The 18,151-nt window shown below is 35.6% G+C and overlaps 3 protein-coding genes across 4 annotated transcripts; 1 reads left to right on the forward strand and 2 right to left on the reverse strand.

Moving 5' to 3' along the window:
- Positions 1-411: 411 nt before the first annotated feature.
- nepro (nucleolus and neural progenitor protein) lies at positions 412-5,904 on the forward strand. The gene is made up of 9 exons (XM_041259445.1): positions 412-496; positions 1,186-1,340; positions 1,626-1,714; positions 2,422-2,550; positions 2,808-2,885; positions 3,025-3,401; positions 3,619-3,677; positions 4,060-4,307; positions 4,576-5,904. The coding sequence occupies exons 1-9, from the start codon at positions 412-414 to the stop codon at positions 4,961-4,963; spliced, it is 1,608 nt and encodes a 535-aa protein (XP_041115379.1). The 3' UTR covers positions 4,964-5,904.
- Positions 5,905-6,192: 288 nt separating this feature from the next.
- On the reverse strand, positions 6,193-9,447 carry slc10a2 (solute carrier family 10 member 2). Its single transcript, XM_041259997.1, has 6 exons — positions 9,083-9,447; positions 8,651-8,769; positions 8,292-8,380; positions 7,911-8,086; positions 7,198-7,355; positions 6,193-6,667 (listed from the first exon to the last, which is right to left on the reverse strand). The coding sequence occupies exons 1-6, from the start codon at positions 9,445-9,447 to the stop codon at positions 6,513-6,515; spliced, it is 1,062 nt and encodes a 353-aa protein (XP_041115931.1). The 3' UTR covers positions 6,193-6,512.
- A 2,934-nt stretch (positions 9,448-12,381) lies between these two features.
- gtpbp8 (GTP binding protein 8 (putative)) lies at positions 12,382-17,143 on the reverse strand. Of its 2 annotated transcripts, none has more exons than XM_041259674.1 (7): positions 16,876-17,143; positions 15,425-15,809; positions 14,825-14,923; positions 14,160-14,290; positions 13,882-13,981; positions 13,280-13,398; positions 12,382-12,837 (listed from the first exon to the last, which is right to left on the reverse strand). In XM_041259674.1, exons 1-7 carry the CDS (start codon positions 16,896-16,898, stop codon positions 12,756-12,758), a joined length of 939 nt encoding a protein of 312 aa, XP_041115608.1. In that variant the 5' UTR covers positions 16,899-17,143; the 3' UTR covers positions 12,382-12,755. The 2 variants fall into 2 exon arrangements, with proteins under 2 accessions (XP_041115608.1, XP_041115607.1); XM_041259673.1 differs by having other exon boundaries at positions 15,386-15,809; positions 16,876-17,142.
- Between the last annotated feature and the right edge of the window lie 1,008 nt (positions 17,144-18,151).

Below are 18,151 nucleotides of genomic sequence, written 5' to 3' on the forward strand. Positions count from 1 at the left end.
TCTAGACTGATACTGTGTTGCAGTACATACTTTTAATATGACATTCTAAGCAACCTGACATTATTGTGCTCCATCCTGCGGATGAGATGTTAAATCAATGCCCTATTCCAAGTGAAAGCAGACCTTTCTCTCTCTGATCACAGTGTTAAACCACCCCAAAGCTTTTCAACTGGTGTTGGCGTCATATTTCCTTGACAGACAAGGACCAATCAATGCGCGAGACTGTTATGCCAAAAACCTGGGCTGTGTCACGCCTCTTTTAAGTGGTAACCACGCCTGTTATCTCTTCTGGATCCATCTCTTTATTGTTAAGCCCCCAATCGAAACCCACCTATTACTCCGCCCATTTGCGGCAGCCTCCTTATTTTCATGTGGAAGGGCATCTGACGTTTTACTGCTTCCTGTGTAAAGATGGCTACGGCATTGTGGAACCGAGTAGAAATCGCTTATCCTGGTACAAGATCTACGGTGAATTTACAGATTAGTGATGCTACAGGTACGAAAGACACGGAACTTATATGTACAGCTATATATATATATATATATATATATATATATATATATATATATATATATATAAAATATTTTTACACACACACGTTCCCGGCATCATCCAGAACAAACAATTCACCCACGTGGAGTAAGATCACAGTCATGCATCTTCCACTCAAAGCATGGAACCAGCGCTAGTAGTCGTACCTGTATTATGAGTTTATTTGTGTTGAAAATTATGAGTTGCCCAGATGGGCCGAAACACGAGTTTTAAGAATAATACTATTTAAAACAAGTTCTTAACACCTTTGCGCTAGCACAGCATGTATCTAACTGACAGTAGGTTTAATACTGAGCCATCAGTACATTACTTACATTTAAACGACTCCATGCATTTTATGTTCCTATTACTGAGTTACCCAGATGTAGTTTTACAGCCCTGTGGATTTAATTACGCATTATTACGCTTCCATCTTGTATCAGCTTGTCACACCAGCGCTGTGTGTGAGCCAGCGAGTTATCTGTGCCCCATTTTTTTTTTTTAGTCCAGAAAGCAAAGCAAAACAAAAAAAAGAATCGAATTTCTGTTTTCGATTTTGTTACACCACTTAACACTGTGGAGGAAACGATTAAATCGCATCCATTTACTGTTGTTAACACTGAAATGTACGCAATTGTTATTTTACCCCCCAGAGATCTGTATAGAACGTCTTCTTAAATCGTGTGAAAGTGTGTTGACGCTGCTGAGGAGTAAAGTACTAAAAGTGGAGATTGAGGTCCTGTATTCCCTCCTTTATGTTTTTCACAACAGACTTCGTCAGCATAAAACATACCAGGCTCTAAAACAGGTAAGTGTAATTCTCCTAAACAAAGCAGGCTTTTGAGGGGAGCCCACATGTTTATCTGTTGAAAGAGGGCAATTATTAATGTAATGATTCTATATTGCAAGTGTTTACAGAACAGTGTAAATCCACTGCTGCCTCCTTCTTTTACAAATGTCTCAAAACTAAGACCGTTTTATAAATTGTGATTTATGGAATAGTACTTCTATAGAAAGTTTACGCTGTGTATACTACTTCAAACACCTTGCATGCATTCCATTCATCCTTGTATTTCTGTGTCTTTTGTTCTAGGTTGAACAATGTGTAAAACGCTTCAGTGGTATGGAACTGGAGGCAGTTATCCAAGATCTGAAAGAGATGTGTCCAAAGAGACTTGAAAAGTAAAAAAAAAAAAAAAAAAAAAAAAGCCATCCTTTTTCTTTTTATATATAGCTATAAATTGATAGTAATGCAGTAGCCTGAGGTTCTATGCAATGGGTCACAGGTCCAGTTGACCACTGTGTTCTTGAGTCATCCTCTGAGAATTTAATGATCCTGGGTCAATCCTCCAAGTATCCTGCTTGTCTTATCTGTGGTATTTACTTACCTACAATGGTCTAGTACTTCACTTGCATGTCATAAGGACAACATCATATTATATAGCAGGGCTAGAAATGTATGGGTGCCCTTCTCAATTTCTGCAGATTTGACTATCAAAATATGTCTATTCACAGCAATTATGTCCGCAGTACCCTTTCCACTACAGCAACCAGATGTCTGTGCGCACCAAATTAGGAAGTGCCAGTGCATTCAGCGCAGGGAGGTATATCCTTGCAGACTTGAATATAGGCAGCTGGTTGCCAAAAAACATTTTCTTACCCTGTGGGCACCAATGTCACCCTCAAGCCAGCAAGCCAGTAGTCACACAGGACAGTTGAAATAATTACAAATGTACAAAGGCAGCTTTTGCCAAAAAGCTTTAAAAAAAAAAAAAAAAAAAAATGGCCTAATTAGAGCCCTGCAGACAAGTATTGAGTCGTGGGTGAAAAACAAAAGTAGCAGGCATTTCACAAGTAAACTAACTCTGACTAACCTTTTGCTACTTCAGCTCATCAAACTTTGAGAACATCACACGTGAAGTCCCTAGCCAGCCTGTATTAGAATGGCTGTCATTGAAGATCATGGGAGGCTGCAAGCTGGCTCTGTGTTTCATGGAAAATTGCTCTAAAGTGTTTCTGTATCCTTTCCCTTACCGTATGAAAGTTGGAACGTTTTTTGTTATCGCTACTTAATTGGTGACAGTTTAACCTGACAGAGGGAAGAGGCTTTCATTTAGTGAGAGTGTATTGCAGTATATTACTGAATTGATCCCTCCCAATGAAATACAAGGCAAATCCTGAGTGTCCTTTATTAGGAGGTATATAATGACATTGGATGTGTAAGAATATATTTAACAGTTTGTGGATCACAAATGCCTTAACTTGATTGATTTAGATTGACAATACAACACCTCTACTGGGAAGAGTACATTGTTTTAAATGTGGTTCTTACAGGAATGCTCAGTAGATTGTGGTGAGTATTGCATATTTTATTTTGGAAACATAATTTAAATGAAATGAAGCTTTACAAAAATCAGTTTACTTTTAAATTCATGCTTTATAACCCTATTGCTTTTTTAATTGATGCTTTATTCATTTTAAATTTTGTTCAGGGTGCTGTTCAGGGGTATACTGAAAAACCTGGCTACTCTATATGAGGAGATGTTCCTGTTACTGCAGGAGGTTTCTGGGATGCAGCAGATGCCATTTGTGAAAGAATTCACGTTCCCTTCTGATCTTAAGAGTTTTCTAGGCCCATCTTACATAGAAATAGTGACTATGAAGCTACCTAAAGCCCCTGCTGTTAAATCTGCAAAAAGTAAAGGAGCGGCAAAAATGCTAGATGCATTATTTGCTTCCGAGGTTGGATATAGCAGTGAACAACAAGAGCTGGTAAAACAAGCGAGGAAAGGCAAGAACAACACCACAAAAGGGAAGAAATCCTTGGATGTTTGGTGTCCTGTGATAGAGAGACACCCTGATGATTTTGGTGTGTATTTGAATTTTTGTTGCTCTGAATACAGTGTGTGTATGTGTATTTATATATATATATATATATATATATATATATATATATATATATATATATATATATATATATATATATATATATATATATATATAAATAAATAAATAAATACAAATGTATATACACACATATATAAAAATAAATAATTAAAACAGACTTTCTTTTCATTTCTAAAAAGGAAATCTGTCTGGATTTGATGTAAAGGCTTTGTGCAGAAGACCCCAAGGTAGCTCAAAGGTTTGTACTGAAATGTTATAAGAATAAGTACAGGTTTCATTTTAAAGGGATTGCCATTAATGAAATGATTCCATGAAACATGCCTGGCGTGTACTCCATTCACTATGTAGGTCTCCCATACAGTTTTGAATGAAGTACGTTATATCAGACATGTATTTTCATGTAATTCTCTGGACTTTCCTATCTCATTATCGAAATGACCCTGCACTGCTGAAGTGAAATGCCCTACTATGAAGGCATGCAAAATGAGAGATTCCCTTAACTTAATTAAGACCATAAACATTTTTTTTTAAATGAACATACCTATAATACTTTCAGAGGTGAACTCGACATAGCAAATTGAAAGATATAAACTATTTAAGCCTTTGTTTTATTTTTTTAGATGCTTACATCTCAAAGTAAGCAATCTTCGAAGAAAGCTGTTCGGCCCCAAAAAAAGGGGTTGATTCTTAAGAAGAAATCTTTTGTTTCCCAAATTAAAGGGACAGAGTCTTTTAGTGACCTGACAGAAACACTGGAGGAAATGGTAGACTGGTGCCGGGGGAAGAAACTAAAGTCTGAAACCATACAGCTGAGTTACAAGCTTCTCCAGTGCAAGAGGCTCAAATACATAGAAGCTCTGGGATGCAGGTACGATTTCTTTATAACTACTTCAGTCTACTCATTTCTAATTTCATAAACCTGGAAGATGAGAAGCATTATTAATGAAAAAGGCCAGCACTAAAGGTCAGGGCAGAGTTTTCCATAGCTTTGGTCCAGTATCAGATTTTATTTTTATTTTTTTTTGTCTGTCGGTGAGTCCTTTCCATTGAGGTTAATACAATGATATCATTAACAGTACAGCTGTGTCCTCCTTCAGTAACTATTTGATCATGTTTGTGTTTTGTTTTCATTTTAGTTTGCACCGCAAGCTGAATTGCTTCAGAAGAGCTATCTGTAAATCCCTGCTCTGTGGTGGAAGATGCATTCCTTTCCAATCAAGACTGAAATGGACATGTTTTATTAGTATAAGGCATCAGTTTGAAATGAAATTTAGTAGATTTCCAGTCGGTCAAAGGACTTCAAGAAGACGTGTGCAATGTAAAGAATATGCTCAGGATCCTGTGTTTGAACAAAGTGTTCAAAATAGGAATGTGTCCAGTCAAAGTCCATGGACTACAGTTATTGAACAGACTATAAAAGAAACCTCAAGTGGAAGCGGTGGGCCAAAAAGCAGTACGGAGGAGGAGGAGGAGGAGGAGGATGCTGCTGATATTGACAGCATTTTTGCAACAATTGGTTTATAAGCCATACAGATGCAGTAACTGTAAAAACCTGCAATTATGATAAATGTTTAAACAAACTTACATGGCCTTGCATTGGGTGATGTTCAATCTATTGGATGAAAGTAAAACTTACAACCCTGTTCTGACATTAAATATCTAATGTTTTGATAACTTTAAACACTGTTATAAACTCTCTTGGTAAAATTCCAAAGCTTTTGAAATGGAACCATTAATGTGTATGCCTGACCCTGGTGTCTATTTCAGTGTTCTGAACAGTGGCAGATGCAAGTGCTGCCTTTTTAACTCTATTTATCCAGTTAATAACATTACTATACATAACAAACTACGGTCAAGAATTAAAGTAATTGGGAGACCACGATTGGATTCTGCGTTGTTTACATGCTGGAAGGGCTTGCGCACGCTCTGTTTCGGCTGTAAATAACCCATAAACCAAGTGGCAATAGGGCCTTCAGTGAGTAACCAGAGGGTTAAATCTTATGTTCCCAATTGCCAAAGAGTATACTCAGTTTTTGTAGATATGGTTAAAGATTAATTATGGCACTGATACATACATTTCTTTTTTATTTATTTTTAGTAAGGCTTCTATAATTTAAAATGTGTTCCTATAGTTAGTCTTTGTTCTCCTCCCTATAAACACAAGAAAAAAACGCTCATAAAACATTTTGTAGCAGAAACCACGTGGAGCATAATCATATGTTATTGTAGAAAAAACAAAACAATTTGTATCTGTAACAAAAATATTTATACAGGTTAGCTCATTTAAGTTCCAGGGTCTTTCTATAATAATACAAGTTTTAAAAAACAAATACAGTAATCCGTCGCCTATCTCCCGTAGCCATTTATCTGCCACGAACTAGCTCTTCAGCAGCGTTAGTTTATTATTGAACACAGGATTGGTTCAGAGATTGTAGATCCTACCAAAGTTTACATACACTGTATTGTATGTGATCGGTGCTCTGTCGTTGCTGGTAGTGTCATGTGCTGTTCAGTGTGTTGATATGTAAATAAATCCTGTTTGCCTGTGGGGTGTATCAACTTCAACCTCCGTTACTACCTCCTGCCTGTCACTCAGCGGATGCACTCTCCCACATGGCAGATGGCTATCCTGTATCTTTGTAAATAAGGGATTTAGAGGAGCTCCATAATAAAAGCTGAATCTCAAAACAATTTTGTAAATATAGCAATTGTTACAGCTGTGTATAGTGGTATTTAAAACAAGATTCATCCACCTTTTTATATATCCACCCTTACTCTGGTCTTGCTGCATTTGGATACGCAACGGATTATTGTATGTTAAACCAGTCATACATAACAATGCTTAATATGTTTAAATGAAATATCCAGTTACATACTGTATATTATGACTTCCTCATTACACCCATTTGGTGCTGAACACTAGCCCAGTTCCAACAGACCCAGATTGTCCAGGTCACTTGTCTCTCATATTACAATACAATAGTGCTTTAATATAACAAATGGAATATAGGTTTTTGAAGTAAAAATGCATCCCAGCACTGAATCAGCATGAATTGCTTTACTTCAGTTTGATTCACAGCCGGGTGTGCTTGCCATCTACAACATTGTCTTCAATATGAAATCCTTCGTTCTTTACGCCATATGATGATGGTATTGCATCCTGTATTTTTTCTTTCTCCAAGTCTTCATCCTCATCACTGGAACAACGTTTCTTGTAAATCTGATAACCTAAGTTGAAACATTATTTTTAGAAATCTTTGCGGCAATCACATTTTAAGTCAAGTTACCTAAGTGTTGTAATGAAATGGTTTTAAAGGGAGGTATAGAACACTGATGTTAAGGAAAGAAGAATGTTTTCAAAAAAGAGGGACTTATCAAGTACTTTTAGTTTTGTGAAGTAACAGTATTAATTAGTAGCATAGGGCATGGTAAGACTACAGTAACTTTATAACACATTGTTCACAACAAACAGGGTTAACAGTCAATGTTGAAATGTGCTTGTATATATTTGTAATGGTTAGCAACTTATAAAGCTATCACTGATAATACTAGATGTTGTACTTAAGTGACACTGATTTAAGATCTGCTGCCCTTTCAAGGTTAGTTCATATTACAATCTGCAAGTGAAATTCCTCATTTCTCTGGTAGTGCAACTGTAAGGGTGACTAATTGCCAGTTTTTTCTGAAACGATTGCAGTAAGAACCAGCCTTGAGAGTCCTCAATATCTAGAGAAAGAAACTTTTCAAGCACTACTCACCAGCAATTATCAAAGCTGCAAATGCCATCTGGAAAATACTATAGATTAGTGGGAAACTGAACATCACTTCCAACTCTTCAGGACTAAAGGATAGCTGGACAATGGTGCTACATAACTGAGAATTCTGGAAACCAGTCTCTATGGCTATGGTACGACATCTGCAAAAAAAAAAAAAAAAATCAATGTTAGTATCGCTATTTATAACTACTGCAACATCTAGTCGTTTAATAGTAAGTTGTACTAAAATGTGCCAACTGAAACTGCTTTATCGGAAAAACATTTCAGGAAATTAAACTTTTCTGGTTGATATTGAATACTAATTAATAAAATAAAAATGCATATGGATGATAATGTGCCAGTGTAATGACTCTGGCTTAGGCTGTGAGGTATGTTTAGGGTGTGTTAACTATTTTAAATTGAACCTGCAAATAAAATATACCTAGTTTTGTCAAAAACATTTTGAGTGATTCTAAATTCTAATTGAACCTAAATTGTAATACTTACAATTGTATCACTAGTTCAAAATTTTAAAATGTACATATCCCTTTCTGAGAAAAAAAAAAACCAAACATTGTAACTAACATTTTTTTTTTTTTTTATCAGCCATCAGATACCCATTTCTATATATATATATATATATATATATATATATATTATATATATATATATATATATATATATAATAGCGTCAAAAGTGATTAAACCAGCTTTACCTGTAATATGGCTGTCCAACTAATCTTGCCAGAAAGAATCCAAAAGCAAATCCAACAGCTGGATATATTACTCCAATAATCCATAGTGAAGGAGAAATGACCCAGGAAGACTGATACAACACTCCTCCAACTATGGCAATGCCTGCTATCAATATTGCCCCAGCTATAGAACCAAACTGTGGAAAATAAACAAAAAAGGTTAATTGTAGCACACATGTTGGGATGTTTTAACTGCCTCCCCATTTTCAAAGAATGTATGAATCTTGCTTTGACTGATATAAGCTGAACTCCCAAACTAATGCAGTGTACTTCTTATAGAGAGCATAGTTTGCAATGCTTGAAGAAAATGAACTGCAGTGTCAATTGTATATTCTCACTTACCTTAAGTATGGTCTTTGCCTTTTTTGGCCACTTGTGCTTCACATAAATTCCTAATCCAACTGGAATAAGGAGGGTAACTAATGTAATACCTGCAAAATGAAGAGTAACTGGTTAGAGGTTGAACACCACTGAATTGACTGAAGTCTCCAACTGGTTTAAAGATTGCAATAGTGTATGGTTTAAACTTTTTTGACTTTATATTGTCTATAAAAAATATTGCTGACAAAGACTTTAATTTGCATGCTACATATATGGCACATTATTATCCACACCATTATAGGTGGAATGACTTTGTAACAAATTATCTTTCTTAATACCATTTTTGAATGTAAATTGTAATAATTTATTTTATAACTTACCTATGCTGTCATATGGTATTTGGATTGCATCTGTATCAGTCCACATTTTAGTGTAGATAAAAAGACATAATGGCATCATCCCCATTGCCAGAATTGTAGAACATGCTGTCATGCTTATACTGTAACAATATATAAAAAAACAGAAATAGTGTTACAAATCTCTCAGTAGAAAAATTATATATACCAGTATATAAATATGCCCAAGTTGATATGACAATTTAAACAGGAAATATGCTTATAACTACACGTAGAATACTATATTTACAGCAGCTTTTTGGATTTCCTCCTGTAAAATCTTCCAATTTCGATAGACTTGCCCCTTTTTGTTTTACTCAGTAGACTATGCAGGTAGGAATTGTACAGCTAACCCCAGATAATCTTGTCATGTAAAGAAAGTCATAATAAAAGTGTTAAAAAATGATAGTTGTTTACCTGAGATCCATATCTCCATCCACCCAATATGAAATAATGTTGGACCCTGTTCCACCAGGACAGCAACCCATTATCATAACTGCTATTGCTTGAATCGGCTGAACTTGGAAGGCAAGTGACAACAGAAAGGCTGCAAGAGGCATAATGCCAAATTGGCCCAGGAACCCTACAAAGATACCCCACGGTCTCTTGATATGTCCCCATAGCTTTGTTGCCTCCACAGTACAGCCCATAGAGAACATCACCATGGCCAGCAGAACTGTTAACACAGTACTTAAAGCCAAGCTCAGAATATCATTATAATTACTTCTTGGCACCAAGCAAGACATTCCGTTGCACACTGTGGCATTTACAGAGCAGATCATTTTTGCTGTAATAAATAAATAAACAAATAATTCTTCACTGGCTAGTAGGCTGAAGTTATCAGATATGAGTGGAAAGATGAAAGATGAATTTTCTGCCCAAACCTGAAAATGTTAATCTGCACCTTCTGTTCTCAGCCTTTTAAACTGTTGAAAACAATTAAAAAAGCAGTTAACTGTGTTTTATGAGTTCATCCACAGAAATGTGACGAAATGAATGTCATTGTTTAAACTTCAAGGAATGAATCATAAAGTTACATAAATGTCATTGCCAAATATTTTATTGTACATGACCTTATATTTTATTGTGTCATTACAGGTACTGAATTGTACCGCAGGTTAAAACTCCTTAAACATGACGAAGACTGCATATGATAAAGATAATACTAGGTGTGTCATCAAAGTTCAATGTTTCCTAGTACATGCATGTGGTGGGAAGGAAAGATGAACAGGATGGAATCTAAAAAGTTCTCATGATTTCTACTTGGAATGTTATTGACCCCTGCTGTAATGTTCACACACACAGCACCATTTACTGCAGAGAAGGACCAACTTAGAGGTCCATTTTGGTAGATTTAGACAACTGTATTATTTCAAACTGATCTGATAACTTGAATGACATGTTACTATTATGTCAAGTATAGTCGATTGTCAAATTGAACACTGTTATACTACTGTATGTATAATTTATGTGAATGATGCAATAATTATTTGTTTGCTTGTATGTTTGGTTGCATCCTTGTACTAAAATATTGCACTTTTTTGTAAGGATACTTTAATAGTAAATATGATTCAAGGTTAACACAATATCCAGTAAGTAATATATAACACAATCTTCCACTGTGCTTAGCCATTCAAGTTCATATGTCAGGTCACAGAACTCTATTTTGCTGTATTTTTGTATTTAGTAATGTTAATAATGAGAGCAATAAATCATCCCTGTGGGAAAACAGCAGCAGGCGTTATAGGAAAGCAGTAATTAGACCTGCTACAGTTTAGAAGATTAAAATAGATCCCCTCTGCAATATTTGCTCTACTCCAATCAGTCCCCATTGAGCTTCTTCCTGCTGAATCAGCTATTTACTCTACCCTAGTCCCCCACATGAGCTAAATTATGTGCCAGTTAATGTCAGATCTGACACTATACCCACCAGCTGGACCAGCACAATTTAATTTCTGATTACACTGCAAGTGCATTAAAAAAAAAAAAAAAAAAACAAAAAAAAAAAAAAAAAAAAAAAAAATACTGCTGTGCTATACTTCTTAAATGACTATCCATGCATGTCTCAGCATCTTTACTTCTACTTTTGCATTTTTATCCAGTATTTCATGCATGCAGGATTTTTGATAATTGCTAGCACATCCTTGTAAAGATCATGCTGATTAAATTTATAGGGTATCTTAATGTCTATTTGCATTTAATTAAAAATGTGATGCTATCTCTCTCATAGGCATTCTAAACCCTGCAGTCACTATCATTCAGTGCTTGCTCCATTTTCACCACAAGGCCCTATCTAAATCCTACTGAAACTCTTTAATTTGAAGAAAATACAAAATCCATTCACTGATACAAACAGTAGCTCAGTCTGTTCTGCAAATACACAAAATCCCTTCACTGATACAAACAGTAGCTCAGTCTGTTCTGCAAATACACAAAATCCCTTCAGATACAAACAGTAGCTCAGTCTGTTCTGCAAATAGCACACACACACACACACACACACACACATATATATATATATATATATATATATATATATATATATATATATATATATATATTTGGTGCTTGTGGTAGGCCCAGGATTGACAGTAATAGAGATTTAAGTTTTTGTCATTGTCAGCATCACTACATTTTGTTTGCAAGTTCAGGCCTGTCCTTGAGGGACCACCCTTTTAGGGTGTGAGCAGCACACGGTATTGGTCTCCACGCCTATGCAACCATTTGAAAACAGTAAGATACCATGAGCATCTCAACCTTTTAAATATTCAACCTGTAAACTATGCCTTTGAAATGGCACCTGTGACAAGGAGCCACACCCCCTATGTGCATGTGTGAGTTATTTATTATAATTTATTGCATTATGATTTTTGTCTTATATATGAGGGTGAACATTGTTATTATTTGTGGCGCGGACAACAAGTCGCCGCCATTTGTGTTGTTTATTTTCTTGTACCTCTCGTGAGAATCTGCGACTGGTGACTAAATAAGTATTGAATTAGCCTAGTCACGCAGTCCAATTTAAACCTGTGAACGCGACCATCTCCGGATTGATTATTGGTAATCTGGAGATGGTCCTATATAAACGGAGACCCACAGCTTTTGCAGGGGGGTGGAGAACAGAGACGTATCTATCTGGAGAGATAGACTGGAAATACAAACAGAACTGAAAACCCTGTCGACTCACCATCCTGAAGGGCAATCATTTTGTGTTCTGTTAGTGTTTGTTTACTTTGGCCAATGTGCGCTTTTGTTTCATGTTTATTAAAAGTGTATTATTGTTTAATAAATAGTGAGCACTGTAGTCTCGTATTTACCCCACAGTTGCTGTGTGTGTTGCCTTTAATTCCTGGTCTGACGTCACCCGCTACAGCCACAGCACGGCATCTGGTTTTCAAACTATAACGGGAACCCGTGAAATTTCACCTTTTTTTTTTTAACTGGAAAATTTCTTGCTAAATCTTCCAATAGCCAGACTGCTTAAAATAATTCAAACATAAAAAGTGTTAAAATGATAAAAAGCAAAGGGAGGTTTGGTAACTTTTACAAACTTTTCCGTCTTAAAAATAAGCAAAATAATTACCAAAAAAAAAAAAAAAATCTCTTTTTCATAACACCCATGGGCCCCTTAACTGTCAGGCTTTCGGCCCACTGCTGTTCTTAAGTATGTACAGTTATTCTGTAACAACTGATGAGGGTAACATGATTAGTGGGCAATGTCTTTAATGCAGTGAAACCCCAACTCTTAACAAATAGGTTTATAAGGTCCCAGGACATGGATCCTTCAACTCAAGACTTGGCTCAGAATAATTGGATGGATTTTAATGTGCGTTGAGGGCTTCCATAGCAGGTTGCTCCACTGTATGGGTCGGCCACTCTCCGGGAGGTCTCAGGATACTATAGTGATACAATAGCACTTTACCACAGCAACATTCACATACACATTTTATGGATTATAACCACTTAAAATAGAGTACTGAAATATTTTTATTGAGAATAATTTACATAAAAAAAAAAAAAAAACAGCTTCAACATCAACGACATTTCCTCTTCCTCTAGTTGCTCACACTAATCCACCAGAGTTCTGCGGTCAGGATGGTTCTAGCTTCAGATTCCCGGTCACATGGGCAATGAAGCATCTCAACAGGTATACCCCAGAATAGTGCAAAGAACTGTTAATGCAAGATCAGTCAGCTATTACAAAATACATTAAAATTAATACAAACAATGAAAAGATTCCTCCCTGAAACTGTGCATTTCTAACTTTTCTGGATCATCCAACAGTGACCCTTCATCAAAATGTTGCATCTACAAAAGTCTGAACTTGTACAGATATTGTAAATTCATGAAATCAGTTCCTTAACCATTTGCTACCCAGTCTCCAATATAGTTGACATTGAGAACTTAGGCATTAATAGGTATGGGAACATACCCAGTGCAGAACAGGGTTAATATATATTTAAAAAAATAAAAAATTAATGGATCAATTAACTGGGGAAAATGATATGATTCACTTATTTTTTTGGTTTATGATCGAAAGATGTACAAATGCCTCACAATCCACATTTTAAGCCATTGTCTATTTGCTATCTAAAAAGGTTAGTAATACTGTACCTTACAAGGAATGGTTGAGGAAAACAGCCTACGGTTTGACTCTGTATAACCTCTTGGACCTCCAGGATGTGCCTCAAAAGTTCTCCCTGCTTTGCCTTGTCAATTTTGGTCATCACAAGCTGTAGAAAGTAAACCAATCGTGTACAGCAAGGAGATTCCACACTCCATAAGGGAATCCTGACTGCATTATGAATTATACAAAACTCTGCTTGACAATACATTCATCATTACTGTGCAAACAGTGAATCACTTTGTATGTATTTCATATGAAAGAACTGACAATTTATGCCATATTAAGGAGCAACACTTGAGTGCTAAGACTCATGTCTAGGCCACACAGTAGCTTTCCCTGCCATTCATAATCAAAAACACAAACCCCAGTCACTACAGAACAACTTCCCACGGGTTTAGTCTTTCTATGCTGAGATGATAAATATCAGGGGTGTCCACGAGGGCTGAAAGTACTTGCTAAGCAGATTTATTCATATACACTAAACACAATACAAAATACAAATGTATTTGTACTATGAAATCAAGAGAGTTGTACTCATTGGTACTGATATTGATATTTATGAACGGCTAAATGGTTTTCAGTAACTTACAACATATGGAAGTCCAAATTCTTCGCACATATCAATGGCTATTCTGTCTGCATGCTGCAGTCCAACCGAGCCATCCACCAACAAAAATGTTCTCTTCAAACTATGTAAAAGGATGTATGCGTTAATACACATAGATAAGACAGATCTTCTAAATATAACTGGCATTCTACTGCACAAAAAAATGGAAAGTGTACCTTTACTTACATTAACAGGGCTTTTAATAACTAAACTTTAAAGAAACATAAGAGATCATGAAAAACAAAGAAACAAAAACATACTTATGTCGTGTTTCTAGGTAAGTTTCCACCATATCCACAAAATCCTTGGGTGCTTTATATCCGTAACCAGGCATGTCAACTAAAGTAAATGCCTTGCCCACTGTAAAGAAGTTCATTTTCTTTGTATGTCCCTGTATTAAACAGGAAAATAAAATCAACGTGTCAGTTTTCTCACAGATTGTAATACTTAGGCATTGCACACTATAGTTACATGTTGGAATTTGGCTCCCATCTGTCTCTAAGTGGCTTGCACCTGCTTGCAGGCCTTGCTGTTTTCTATGTGGCTGTACATTCAGATTCTAGAGAATTAACATAACACTTGACTTCTTCACGTGCTTCTAAACTACAGGGTCACTCCAGTTCAAGTAGACCACATTCAAGAGAGGATTTTTCCGTTTGTGGTATATAAACTACATGTATTACATATATATGACACAAGAGGTTGTGCAACAACAGAAAACTGCTTGCATTTCAAAATAATCTACGTCCATTTCACATATTTATAGACCACACTGTAAAATACTGATAAATGTTTGTTTAAATGTTTTAATACAGCATCAACTTTACAGTAATGTTTCTACACAGTAGGTGTTATTAATTGACTCATTTTGTTGGCACAATAATGCTATGATTTGTAGCTTCTTTTTAACCAATATATTGCTTACCGGAGTTTTGGAAACCCTGACTTCAGTTTCTGGGACCAAGGAAAACAAAGCTTTTATAAGAGAAGATTTTCCAACATTGCTTCTGCCAATAAAGCATACCTATTGAAACAAATAAAGCCAGCATTTTAAACAGAAGACTTACCACCCTGCACCACCAATAATGTTATACTTACCATAATGGTACAACACACAATATATATTATATATATATATATATATATATATATATATATATATATATATATATATATTATAGCATAAATAAAGCATTATAGCAAATCGTTTAATGATATTTATACTTTAACTGAATTATACGTTGACGTGAAGACATCGTAAGTTTTACTTATTTATTATATTATTATATTATTATTATTATATAATAATAATAATAATAATAATAATAATAATAATAATAATACAAGTTGCAGTGCAGCATGCTACGTAGATTAGAGTTGCTTAAAACATTTTTAAACCTGATAAAGTAACACCTGGCAAAGCAAAGAAACAATACACTAATTACTCAACAGACTGTGACAGTAGCAGAGAGAATTAATTGCTCACTCTCATAGCTGCAGTTTCAGATCGAGCGTTTTCACTGACCTCCGATTGCGTTATTAATGGAGCGTGATCCATCCTAACAGCCGATGTGAAATAATCAATCTTCTGGTTTTTTGAAGGTGTAAAAAACATTTCAGCCCTTTTAATGTCTTCAAACCCTGGTTGAAAAAGATGGAAGTTGCTCGTGTTTACTTTGCTTGACAGATGCCTCTCAAGGTCCTCAAAGGGAAACACAAGTTTTCTGAGCTTCTTCTCTGGCATCTTTGCAGCTTCCAGGAAAGATGCAAGTTTGTGATTGCTCTGGCATGTCCGAGAAGTTGATATGCTTTTCTGCAACTTAGGGACTGCATTTAAAAATATTGTACGTGGTTTTATATGGAACATTCTTTTTTTTTTTTTTTTTTTTTTTGGTGGAGCCAAATGTTTTCTGGAAATTGAAAATGAGACAGATCAGTTCAAACGTTCATGATCGTGACGTATATCAGCACTACAGAACAGTACCTACAGAAGCTTCACGAGCATTTAGAATCAATTCTGCAGATATACTGTATGCAAAAATGTGTGGCAAAAAGACCCCCCAGGATCTTGCATTCTCGACAACGCATGCTAAACAATAAAATACCAAGTTTCATGACAATTGGATAAGGAGTTGTCCAGATATATGCAAAGGCAAATTAATTCTTTATACTTTATTGCACCGAGTTATCAATTATCAATATCAGACTAATGGAAACCCCAATATTTATTTTTGTGGTGGGTCTACCTACCTAAACACACACGTCTAATCATCGAAACATTTTGGTCTTGCCAGCTGTCAGATATTGACGAGTTATCAAAATTGTAACGTTTCCCATACTGACCGCAACAGTAGTGTTCACTGTTTAACACAACGACGTATTAAAAATAACTGCGATTCCAGGCGTGTTTAATTAATCAGTCACGTAAGGGTCAGTCATTTTGGTAAAACCTGTTTGCACTTTTTTGCCCAGGTGTATATATAAACTGCACCAAAATAAACTTTAAGACCAAGACAGCACAGTAAATCCTATCCTCGATTATACTGGAGGTACTGTCGTGAAAAGGGACCACACGGGAAGCACGTGCAAAGCAAAATGTCATAGATTAACTAATTTAAACAGTATAAAACTGGCATAGAAAAATACAGAGCAGTCAGTACTGGAACTTTCGCCTTTGAATTTTAACATTACTTTTTTGTATTGGGGGGGGGGGGGGGGGGGGGGGCGACACGACGGGGGGGGGGGGGGGGGCGGACGCGTTGTACAAAAAATAACAAAAATAATTTCTCAATAAAAATTAATAAAAATAAATTATTATTATTATTATTATTATTATTATTACCCATAATAATAATAATAATAATAATAATAATAATAATAATAATAATAATAATAATAATAAGTTCAGATCACTTTGACAGAACATGTGGATAAACAATAGTTTTCTTAACATGTAAAATGACCTTATTCACGTACCTGTTGTAGAACCAGACGAGCATGTACTGTAACTAGATACTCTGTAAAATTAGTAAAACATTTTTGACAGAAATATTGTTGCACTGTAATCTTTCGTTTTTATTTGGTCAATTTTCCTTTGTCTTTTTTATCTTTCTATTCTTAGGTGTAGCATTTGTATTCGTCCTACTGGAAACTGGAAGCTCAGAGAATATAGCACCCAAGATAGTTTAGAAAGTACACAAAAAATAAATAAATAGTAGACAGAAACACATGGCATCAGTAAATATAACAGATCGATATCACTATTTTATTAAGAAACATTTAAATGTTCTTCGCCCTTTTTCCATCTTATCGTGCTTTCAAAATCCAATGTGTGCAATGCACTACAACATTAAACAAACCACATAAATACAGCCTGTATGCGATTGCCCTCTAGTGACACAAAGAAGTATAGCAATGCCATTCTGTCTTTAGAATACACAGTCACCTCGGGGCTTTCTTCGTCATATTGGAAAAAAAAAATGCTCAAGTAGACTTTACACAGTTAATTTTATTACAAATATATAAAGAAATATCATAGCCTGATAAACAGCATTTTGATGCGTGTGTTTATACTGCTATAAAGTCCCAGTCCACTAGAGGGAGCCTGGTTGCTGGGTGCTGCTATCTTGTGAGAGCTAGAGGAGGAATATTTGACTCATTTGTTTACACTGTTGGTGATTAAACAGGTAATAATAAAACACTTACACCACTGTGTACAACAGACACTTAGATTAATCTTGCAAATATGATTACAGTCCACAATCTCTTATTTGCTTAATTAACACTATAGTAAGTCATTATAAATTGCAGCTAGGCTATTGGAGTGAGATTGAACTTCAACACTTGATTACATATAACAGGAAACACCATCGACTTTTTATCTGGTGTTGCCTTTATAACATCTGCATAGTCCAGATTGCATAGAGTATAAAATACAAGCAAAGAACCAAAAGATCTCCAACAGAAGACAATGGGCACCAGTGATAATATTGCTAGTTCTATGGGATTTAAGACCTTGCTGAACAGTTTTATATGCAGAGAGGCCCCCTGATGAACTGACAACTCATGTCTGAGTGTAGATCAGTCTGGACAGGTACTGATACCATGCAGAATGACACATGGTGTGGTGCTTTGAACATCAGCTTTGAAGGATAACTCTTTTTAGTGTTAACCAAGTGAACGAGTTATCCAGTGGAAAACCCTGTGAACGTGTTCAGACCTAAGTAGTACAGATTTTTAAATAACGCATCTG

The sequence above is a fragment of the Polyodon spathula genome, chromosome 9, assembly GCF_017654505.1.
Source record: "Polyodon spathula isolate WHYD16114869_AA chromosome 9, ASM1765450v1, whole genome shotgun sequence".
Taxonomy (NCBI): domain Eukaryota; kingdom Metazoa; phylum Chordata; class Actinopteri; order Acipenseriformes; family Polyodontidae; genus Polyodon; species Polyodon spathula.